Source organism: Dendrobates tinctorius, unplaced genomic scaffold (genome assembly GCF_039654945.1).
Source record: "Dendrobates tinctorius isolate UK_male_01 unplaced genomic scaffold, ASM3965494v1 ptg000015l, whole genome shotgun sequence".
Taxonomy (NCBI): Eukaryota; Metazoa; Chordata; class Amphibia; order Anura; family Dendrobatidae; genus Dendrobates; species Dendrobates tinctorius.
This window is the reverse complement of record NW_027361683.1, coordinates 54,746,908-54,758,383: the sequence shown is the minus strand read 5'-3', so window position 1 is coordinate 54,758,383 and position 11,476 is coordinate 54,746,908. Positions and strand designations below refer to the sequence as shown.

The 11,476-nt window shown below is 44.4% G+C and overlaps 1 protein-coding gene across 10 annotated transcripts in view; it reads right to left on the bottom strand.

Moving 5' to 3' along the window:
* Positions 1 to 258: 258 nt before the first annotated feature.
* The window catches only part of PUM1 (pumilio RNA binding family member 1), a 224,883-nt gene continuing 213,665 nt past the window's right edge, over positions 259 to 11,476 (bottom strand). For all 10 annotated transcript variants that reach the window (XM_073564452.1, XM_073564444.1, XM_073564418.1 and 7 more), the window contains exons 21-22: positions 8,068 to 8,260; positions 259 to 1,857 (exon numbers count right to left, since the gene is read on the bottom strand). In XM_073564452.1, the coding sequence (XP_073420553.1) occupies positions 1,726 to 1,857; positions 8,068 to 8,260 (325 nt within the window). In that variant the 3' untranslated portion in view covers positions 259 to 1,725. The remainder of the gene's footprint in view (positions 1,858 to 8,067; positions 8,261 to 11,476) is intronic.

Below are 11,476 nucleotides of genomic sequence, written 5' to 3'. Positions count from 1 at the left end.
TACTTTTCCTATAGCTCAGCAGATGGTGCTCCAAAATACAGATATTATCACATGTACTGCTTTACAGAAATTTTCTCTAAGATAACATGCCCTTGATTAAGAATGGCAAAAACAATCAATGAGTCTATAAATCAGAAATCTATAATCAGGTGGTATGAAGCTTAATTTTTTTTTTTTTAGTAATGTGGCACTCTTACTTGAAGATTGTGTATGACAGATTGAGAACATAGATGCAGATGCAGAAAAATAGACTACAAACAGATTCCAAAGTCCTGTAATTCTCAAAATAAAGATCACACATCGTTTATAGACATTCTACACAAAGTACAAAAAATAATTGCTAAATCAGAAGCATCCACAGGGCCAATAATGCCCCTTTTCCATTGCCCTCCTACTGCTCCATTTGGCAATTGAAAAGGGGATTCTTAATTATACACATACAGTTAAACAAGTGTGCTTGGAAAATTCAATTGTAATATACACAAAAGAAGGGGATTTAACGTCTGTTGTAAATATACACCGTTTAACTATTACATTTGTATATTCAAACAAGAATTAAGTGGACAATATGATACAGCAACTTACAAGTGAGACAAAATGCAAAACAAAACATTAGAGTCTGTACAGTAAAGAATGACTAACAAGATTTCAATGGGGTCTTCAGTCCAAATTCAACTTGCAGTTAGCGGATTTTACAAGAGTTCTGCACTAACTTAGAGCAAATTTAACACTTATCCAAATTAAAGGTGGAAATAAAATCATATATCAAACAAACATGAACTAAAAAGCGGGAAGGGGGAAGATGCGGTTTTGTCTTGCCTGGCTGAAATTACAATTTACAATTTACAACATCACGACCAATATATCGGTAGAAGAATTCTGAAAATGCACAGTTTGGCCTAAAGTTTTTTTTTCATCTTTTCTTTTCTCTTACCAAAAAGGAAGGGGGTTATGTTGATTTTCAAACTCACATTTACATTACTGAGGTTTTACAAATGTACAATTTTACAGTCAAAAGGGTTTATGTCCACTAACTGCAGGATACATCTGTATTTAAACATCAAAAAAATTAAAAGAAAAATACTACAAAGTTTTATATATATGCAAATATCTATATCAAGTATACACTACATATTTATACAAAGCGAAAAAAGGGTATAGGGGGTTAGAATTAAGGTGGACATGCTAAAGTAAGTCTCTTGAAATCAAAATAGTCATAAAAATGGCAAGTCATCTGCCTCGATCTCATTATCTGCACAATAAAACAGAACTAGCTTGGAAAAAGAAAGAAAGTGCATATGTAAATTTATATATAAATTAATATATAAATTTATATATGAGTTTATGACATGGATAGATATGGAAAATTCTTGCTTAAAAAAAAAAGCATATTTTAAAATAAAGGCAAAAGGGGGAAATGTGTTTTGGCTTAAAAAGTTTCAGTATCCTTTTGGACTTCACAAAGAGCAAATTTATTCACACGGGCTCTGAAGCACATAATGGAAAAATGTGCAATCAAAAAGGGAGGGGGACATGTACAAGATATGTACAAGTGATTCTATACAGAAATACAGTGGGAAGGGTAAAGTTGATCTTTAAAATAATAATAATATGTCAGGTGTAATAAAATTAAAGACATTTACATAGGTTTGTTGAAAGAGCTACACCCTGAATCTCCCACGCGGTGGGCAGAATTAGGCGGATACAGTGGGTTCAGGAAGATCTCTAGATGATGCCATTGGAGGGACCACAAATCGGCCCCAGATCCATACCATTCTTCATGTAGTACTTCTCCAACTTAGCAAGAATGTGTTTGCCATATGTGTATTTACGTAGGGTGGCAATGTGGGGTCGAATCTACAAAAGAAGAATATGCGTAAGGCTTTCATTTAGCTAAAAAAATAAAAATGTAGCAATTATGAGCAGATCCTAGCCACCGCATTGCACAAGCCTCCTCTTCAAAACAATATACATTATCAACATTTCATTAAAGGGAATCTGTCACCTATTTTTTCGCATATCAGATGTGACGACCGCCATTAGGGGCTTGTCTACAGCATTCTATAATGCTGTAGATAAGCCCCCTATTTAACCTGAAAGATAAGAAAATAGGGATTTTTGTGTACTCACCGTAAAATACTTTGCTCCGAGCCATTCATTGGGGGACACAGACAGTGGGTGTTATGCTGCTTGCCACTAGGAGGACACTAAGTAAACCAGAAAAAAAAGTTAACTCCTCCCCTGCAGTATACACCATGTCGCTGGATGAGATTTCTCCAGTTCAGTGAAAAAAGCAGTAGAGCTTAAACAGTCAACAAAAACCACAACTATGTCACAACCTAAGAATGCTACAATGAGCCAGTAGGCTAAACAGGGTGGGTGCTGTCCCCCCCAATGAATGGCTCAGAGAAAAGGATTTTACGGCGAGTACAAAAAAAATCCCTATTTCTCCTACGCCTCATTGGGGGACACAAGACAGTGGGACGTCCTAAAGCAGTCCCTGGGTGGGGAGCATGCATCTGCTAATACCCCATGTACCACTGAGTCAACACTGAGATACTGCCGATTGCAGGATGCGTCTGCCGAGAGTTGCATCTGCAGAGGCCTGAGAATGAATTTGGTAATGTTTTGTAAAAGTATGCACACCTGTTCTGCCGAGGCCTGATGCCGAATGGCCCAAGAGGCACCCACTGACCGGGTAGAGTGCGCCTTAATCTCCGCTGGGACAGGCGCGTTCCTGGCACGGTAAGATTCCTGAAGCGCCAAGCGAATCCACCTGGCTAGTGTTCCTTTTGAAGCGGCTAGACCCTTCCTATGCCCCTCTGGAAGTATGAACAGCGTATCTGACTTGCGGAAGAAGGCCGTCGGCGAGATGTACCGTCTTAGCACCCTAACCACATCCAGGGTGTGGAGGGCCTTCTCAATGCGATGGACTGGCACCGGACAAAAGGAAGGCAAAGCAATTTCCTAATTGAGAAGGAAAGAGGAGACCACCTTGGGCAGGAAGGACGGGGATGTCCTGAGAACTACCTTGTCCTGATGAAAATTCAGGAACGGAGAACGGCAGGACAGGACTGCCAATTCCGAAACTCGTCTGATTGACGTAATTGCCACTAGAAAGACCACCTTCCAAGAGAGGACGGTCAGTGACATGTCCTACAGTGGTTTGAAAGGAGCCTCCTATAAGGCCCCGAGAACCAGGTTAAGGTCCCATGATTCCAATGGCCTTCTATAAGGAGGCGCCACATGGGAAACTCCCTGAATGAACATCTTGACCTGAAGTTTGGTGGCAATTTTGCATTGGAAAAGCACTGACAAGGCCGAAATTTGGCCCTTGAGCGAGCTAAGCGCGAGGCCTGATTTTAATCCGGATTGAAGGAATTCCAATATGGCCGGAATGAAAGACACCAGATGGGATCGACCATGATCCTTGCACCACGAAAAGAAGGTTTTCCAGGTGCGGTGATAGATGCGCATGGACACAGGCTTCCTAGCACTAATCATGGTGGAAATCACGTTGTGAGAGAACCCAGCCTGTACTAAAATCCAGGATTCAACGGCCACGCCGTCAAAGACAGGGCCCCGGAGTTCTGATGGTAAATCGGGCCCTGTGAGAGTAGATCCATGCGATCTGGAAGTCTGTATACCATGTTCGGCCAATCTGGCGCGACTAGGATCACTGGTACTCCCTCCACTCTGATCTTCTTGATGACCCACAGAAGCAAGGGAAGAGGGGGAAAGATGTACGGGAGCCGGAACCGGTGCCATGGCAGAACTAGGGTGTCCACTCCGATGGCGCATGGACCGCGTGATCGGGCAATGAACCGAGGAACCTTGTTGTTTAGTCTTGAGGTCATGAGATCCGCATCCTGTGTCCCCCAACGATGACAAATCTGCTGAAAGACTTCCAGATGAAGAGACCACTCTCCCGAGGCAATGCCTTGGCGACTGACAAAAACTGCCCCCCCAATTTTCTACGCCCGGGATGTGGATTGCCAAGATGGGCAAATGATTGGTCTCGGCCCAATGGAGGATGTGACTCATTCGTGCATGGCTATCCTGCTCCGGGAACCTCCCTGGCGGTTGATATACACTACAGCCGTGGCGTTGTCGGATTGGATCCTGATGGGGTGACCTGCGAGGAGATGGTGGAAACTGTGTAGAGCTAATCAGATCGCTAGTATCTCTAAAATGTTGATGGGGATACGTGACTCACGGATTGACCAACGACATGTGCCGTGTGGTGAAGAAAGACCGCACCCTAGCCAAGAAGACTTGCGTCGGTGGTTACTACCAACCATCTTACTGGGAGAAAAGACCTACCTTGATTCAGGGAGTACCTCAGTGTCCACCACCTGAGGGCTTGCCTGACCCGCAGGGACAGAAGGATCCGACGGTCCAGGGAGAACGGGTTCTGGTCCCAAACTAACAGCAACGCATGTTGTAAGGGACAGAGATGGAACTGTGCAAATGGAACTGCTGCCATCGCAGCCACCATCTTTCCGAGCACTCTCATGCTGAAATGAATGGAGAAACTGGTCGGTATAGAGTCCACGCTGCCTGTTGTAAGGCTTGGGTCTTTGCTGGAGGGAGAATGACCAACCCGGGGGAAGTGTCCATGATCATTCCTAAAAAGGAAATCTGCTGAGCCAGTTTTGGGAAACACTTTTCGAAGTTTATCTTCCACCCTAGGCGAGAAAGTGTATTTACTGTTATATCCACGGATTCCTCGCAGGCTGGAAGGGACGGACCCTTGATGAGCAGGTCGTCCAGATACGGTAACACCACTACTCCCCGAGAATGAAGAATGGCCATGACAGCCGCCATGACCTTGGTAAAGACCCTGGTGGCGGTGGCGAGTCTGAAGGGCAAGGCAACGAACTGGAAGTGTTCCTCGTGAATTGCAAAATGCAGGAACTGCTGGTAGACGGGCAGATCGGAATGTGAAGGTAAGCGTCCTTGATGTCGATGGATGCTAGGAACTCTCCTTTTTCCATGGAAGCGACAACTGATCGGAGAGATTCCATTCGGAATCACCATACCTTGACAAACTGATTTAACAGTTTGAGATCCAGAATGGGTCGCATCGTCCCGTCCTTCTTTGGAACCACAAAAAGGTTTGAATAAAATCCTCTGAACCTTTCGTGATGAGGGACCAGAATAATGACTCCGTCCCTTAGCAGAGCCTGAACAGCCCGAAGGAAGGCTCGTCTTTTTCTTGGGGGGAGAGGAAGGGAAAAACCGAGTTGGAGGGGGAGAAGAAAATTCTATCTTGTATCCGAAGGACACCAGCTCCCTGACTCACTTGTCGTGGACGACCGCGAGCCAGGTGTGGCTGAAGGAAAGTAGGCGACCGCCTACTTTGTCGGTGTCGCCGGATACCGCAACAAGTCATTGGGTAGATCTATGAGATCTGGCTCCCCTAGATCCAGAAGCACTAGGCCTGGGTTTCCAAGAGTGGTTAGGTCTGTATGAGACCTGGGAGCCTCTGTCTCCGCGCGGGGACCGACCTGATCCTGAAGAGAAGGTAGAGGAGGACCAACTGGAATTGTTGCGAAAAGATCGAAAACGCGTCGGCTGTTGGTTGCGAAACGGCCAAACAGACTTTTGTTGAGGAAGGAATTTACTTTTTCCCCCCGGTAGTATCAGAAATGAGCTGGTCCAGTTTCTCTCCAAAAAGACGACCCGAAAGAGGAGAGAAGTCAACCATCTTTTAGATGTGGCATCCGCCCGCCAGTCACGGAGCCATAGAGCTCTTCTAATGGAGATCACATTAGCGGCAGTTTGAGCAGCGCAATTGGCGGCATCAAAAGAAGCGTCCACTACAAAGTCCGCTGCGTGAATTATCTGCCTGGCAACAGTTGTTGCCTCCGGAGGAAGATTGGTGCCCTGGAAGGAAGTAATCAAGACTTCTGCCCAAGCGGCCATTGCCTTAGTGACCCAAATTGCAGCGAAAGATGGAAAAAGCGCTGCTCCTGAAGCTTTAAAAACTGAATGGGCAAGGTAGTCAATTTGATGATCTGAGGGGTTTCTGACTGAGGAACCCTCAGAAATGGATAGGAGCGTTTTAGAAGCAAAACGTGATACAGGAGGGTCCACAGGAGGGGACTGTAACCAATCATTCATTAGGTCTGGATCAAAAGGGTATTTAGCCTGAGCAGACACTTGCCCTGTGAACTGCTTATGTGGATGATCCCTATGTTTCTAGACAATTTCCTTAATGGCTGGTAAATAACCTGTGCACACGCTTGGTTTTCTTAAATGGGACAGGGTGTGCTGGAGCGGGAATATTTTCCTTATCCAACTTCAGAATCCTGTTGACTGATTCTATAAGAGAATCAAGCGACTCTTGATCAGTTGGGGGATTCTGAGGGGCTGACGTGTCAGATTCGAATTCAGAGTCGTGCTCGCTGTGAACCTCAGGAGAGGGAGAGCGAGAGACAGGAGTCGCCGATGCTGAGGTGTGAACGGGACTAGGGGACGCGTCATGAGTCCGTTCCGATGGGTGTCGCGGTCTGGCGCCTTCCATCTTCTAGCTATGACGTCCTCTTCCTTGCTTCCTGTCGTGGCTCCGGTGCAGGCGTGCTGCTCTCCCTGGCGTTTGGTCCGGTCCGATGGGTGTCGCCGTCCCGTCCGGCGCCTCCCATCTTCATACGATGACGTCCTCCTCCTTGCTTCTCCATCGGCTCCTGCGCACGCGTACTTTATCGGCCCTGTTGAGAGCAGAGTACTGCAGTGCGCATGCGCCAGACCTCTCTGACCTTTCCCAGCACCTGCAGTACTCTGCTCAGCCTGGGCCGGACATCATCGCTAGAAGATGGGAGGCGCCAGACCCAAACCGTGACACCCATCGGATCTGGACCGGACCCCACCCCCCGGTGAGTAGAATAGAACGTGTTTTTCTTATCTTTCCAGTTATATCGGGGGCTTATCTACAGCATTACAGAATGCTGTAGATTTGCCCCTGATGGAAGTGGCCACATCTTACAATGTGAAAAAATAGGTGACAGATTCCCTTTAAATGCTTTAGAAAAACTTCACATTTATATCATCAGTTGTATGCGACTGTATTAGGATACAATTTAATTTTGTAATTTCACATACAATTGATAAAAAATAAAAAATTTCCACAATTCAATCCAGTTGGAAAAGTGGCCTCCCTTCCGGATCAAGAAGATGACGTGTCCACATCTTTACCACACTGAAGTGTTGTAAGGTGGACTGACACCTGAAGTTGTAGTGTGCTTTTTGTAGGGTGTGCATTTCCTTGTGTGATGAGATTTCATATAGGTTCTTGCTGTTATCTTAAGGGGTTTTCCTATGAACAAAAGTTCATTTTAATCAATACATCTTGGAATAATAATAATTTCCACCATTGGATGTGTTTAAATGTTCCTGTGCTGAGATAATCTTATAAATGTGCCCTTGCGGTTTACTGTGTAATGGCCGTGTCTGACCGTGCAGGAACATGGTCTGATCATAGCACAGCTCCCAGGGAGGAAGCAATAGAGTATACAGACATTACAGTAGGGGAACACAGCTGATTCTCACTGTGAGGTAAACAATTGCTTAAAAACAGGCCGGGAAATGTTTTACTTCACAGAAAGAATCAGCTGTGATCCCGTACTGTCCTGTCTGTATACTCTCTTGCCTCCTCCTCCCCTGCCTAGGAGCTGTGATATGACCAGGCCATGCTCCTGCACGGTCAGACACGGCCATTACACAGTACACAGCAGGGCACATTTATAAGATTATCTCAGCACAGGAACATTTAAACACATCCAATGGTGGAAATGATTATTATTCCAAGATCTATTGACTAAAATTAACTTCTGTTCGTGGGTAAACCCCTTTAAAGATGAAATGTTTTACTTCTGATATTAATAAAAATTAAAGTTTTCTGAAGCATTTAAGAAAATGTTTGTGGCGTGTTTGTTTCTCTGGGCATCAAGGGGTGGTCTGTTGTCTTGTTTAAAAGCATAAAAGGCTCTTTGGTTTTAGTTTATATATTAAAGAAGGGCAAAGACCCTTCAGCTAAAAGATTACTTGTAGGACTTTTCCATTTACCTTGTGCATGACAATTTTACGCTGTGCCGGCTCTGCTACATCAATCATTTTTTGCACCACATAGTTGGCATACTGATCCTTCATCATGGTGTATAAGGCACTGTGAGGCCCGTCATTCATCGAACAAACTTCATCAATTAACATTGCCCGCTCTGTGCGAGAGGCATGTGTCACGCACTTCTCCACCACATTACTATGAAAAAAAAAGACAAAAAGGATGAATATACACCTCCCATACAACAGACAGTTTAGGGAATCTGTCAGCTATGCAATCTGAAGGTAGCACAAGGTTTTGTTTTTTTTTTTTGCTTACATTGATTGTTTTAGAACAAGTAGTTTATCATTGCTTTGACTAGCCTTGGTCCCACATTCCCCCTTCTGTGATCATCTATGGACTTTGTACACAAGAGCCTGGTGTGCGCTGGGTTAGCTTTCTCAGCTCTGCTTCATTCTAAATCTAAAAGCTGTGATTGTGTCCGAACGGCTGCACCCAGCAACTTACATGATGCATCGTTGGATTCAGATTTTCTTTGTCTACATCAGGCTGCTCACAGATAAGGCAGTGAAAACTTGCTGACAGATTCCCTTTAAGTACATCTAGCTGCCTGCTATATGCAAAAAATAATCAGTGTCACATCCAGACCTACACATCAGCAGTTAAAGGCAGCAGCATTTACAATTTAAAATTGGGGTTGCACACCTCTAAGGATCTGATCAAACAGTCACCAATGGTCAACACAAATGGGATGCAGCAATTCCAGTGAACTGAACATTTTATTAACCTATGGGATGTTCCAGGACCTATACATCAGTTTACTGTGATTTTAAAGATTAAACTTTCATGACCTAAGAAACCCTACAAAAACACCAAGGTTACCTTTAGCCGTTTTTTCCGGAGCCCATGACGGCACACCTGAGAGAGGGGATCCCTCCAGGCAGGACAGGAGCCCTACTGAAGATAAAAGGGCGGTACCTCTCCCTTGCTTCAGTTGGTTTACAGAGCATGAGAGGCCCCCCGGGTTAGTACACATGGTAAAAACTCTCACCACATTATATTTAACTAAACAAGCACCCAAACTATAGTGCACACCAAAGGAGTGATAAGGGGGGGGAATATACAGGTGCCGTCATGGACTCAGGAAAAACCGGCTACCGGTAAGTAACCTTGGTGTTTTCCCGTCTCCCATGACGGCACACCTGAGAGACTTTTGCAAAATAAGACACCGTAGGGAGGGACGACCGCTTGTAGTACCCTTCTGCCAAAAGTTAGGTCAGTAGAGGAAGATAGATCAAGTCGGTAGTGCTTAAAAAAGGTTGAAAGTGAGGACCAAGTAGCGGTTTTACAAATCTGCTCAATCGATACCTCAGCCTTCTCTGCCCAGGAGGTAGCCACGGCTCTGGTGGAGTGAGCCTTGCTGCCTTCTGGAACCAGAGTGCCACTTGCAGAGTAGGATAACATAATGGCCTCCCTGATCCATCTGGCAATGGTACTCTTAGCTACCCCGTATCCTTTTCTACTACCCTGAAAGGCTACAAACAGGGACTGATCTGTCCTCCACTGACTAGTTATCGACATACTGTATATTGTAATATGGCCCTCCTTACATCCAATGTATGGAACTTTTGCTCCCCCGGGTTTCTAGGATTATTACAGAATGATGGCAAGGAGATCTCCTGAGTCCTATGAAACTTCTGGACCACCTTGAGGAGGTAGGCCGGGTCTGGTCTTAGAATCATTCGGTCATCCAAGATCTGCGTATATGGAGGGCATATACAGTTAGGTACATATATATTTGGACAGACTTTTTTTAAATTTTGGTTCTAGACATTATCACAATGAATTTTATACAAAAAAAATTCAGATGCAGTTGAAGTTCATACTTTCAGCTTTCATTTGAGGGTATCCACATTAAAATTGGATGAAGGGTTTAGAAGTTTCAGCTCCTTAACATGTGCCACCCTGTTTTTAAAGGGACCAAAAGTAATTGGACAGATTAAATAATTGTAAATAAAATGTTCATTTCTAGTACTTGGTTGAAAACCCTTTGTTGGCAATGACTGCCTGAAGCCTTGAACTCATGGACATCAGACGCTGTGTTTCCTCCTTTTTGATGCTCTGCCATGCCTTCACTGCGGTGGTTTTCAGTTGCTGTTTGTTTGTGGGCCTTTCTGTCTGAAGTTTAGTCTTTAACAAGTGAAATGCATGCTCAATTGGGTTGAGATCAGATGACTGACTTGGCCATTCAAGAATATTCCACTTCTTTGCTTTAATAAACTCCTGGGTTGCTTTGGCTTTATGTTTTGGGTCATTGTCCATCTGTAGTATGAAACAACGACCAATCAGTTTGGCTGCATTTGGCTGGATCTGAGCATACAGTATGGCTCTGAATACCTCAGAATTCATTCGGCTGCTTCTGTCCTGTGTCACATCATCAATAAACACTAGTGACCCAGTGCCACTGGCAGCCATGCATGCCCAAGCCATCACACTGCCTCCGCTGTGTTTTACAGATGATGTGGTATGCTTTGGATCATGAGCTGTACCATGCCTTCGCCATAGTTTTATCTTTCCATCATTCTGGTAGAGGTTGATCTTGGTTTCATCTGTCCAAAGAATGTTCTTCCAGAACTGTGCTGGCTTTTTTAGATGCTTTTTAGCCAAGTCCAGTCTAGCCTTTTTATGCTTGATGCTGAGTGGCTTGCACCGTGCAGTGAACCCTCTGTATTTACTTTCATGCAGTCTTCTCTTTATGGTAGATTTGGATATTGATACGCCTACCTCCTGGAGAGTGTTGTTCACTTGGTTGGCTGTTGTGAAGGAGTTTCTCTTCACCATGGAGATTATTCTGCGATCATCCATCACTGTTGTCTTCCGTGGGCGCCCAGGTCTTTTTGCATTGATGAGTTCACCAGTGCTTTCTTCCTTTCTTTCTCAGGATGTACAAAACTGTAGATTTTGCCACTCCTAATGTTGTAGCAATTTCTCGGATGGGTTTTTTCAGCTTAAGGATGGCTTGTTTCGCCTGCATGGAGAGCTCCTTTGACCGAAGTTTCCTTCACAACAAAACCTTCCAAATGCAAGCACCACACTTCAAATCAACTCCAGGCCTTTTATCTGCTTAATTGAGAATGACATAACGAAGGGATTGCCCACACCTGTCCATGAAATAGCCTTGGAGTCAATTGTCCAATTACTTTTGGTCCCTTTAAAAACAGGGTGGCACATGTTAAGGAGCTGAAACTCCTAAACCCTTCATCCAATTTTAATGTGGATACCCTCAAATGAAAGCTGAAAGTCTGAACTTCAACTGCATCTGAATTGTTTTGTTTAAAATTCATTGTGGTAATGTCTAGAACCAAAATTAGAAAAATGTTGTCTCTGTCCAAATATATATGGACCTGACTGTAG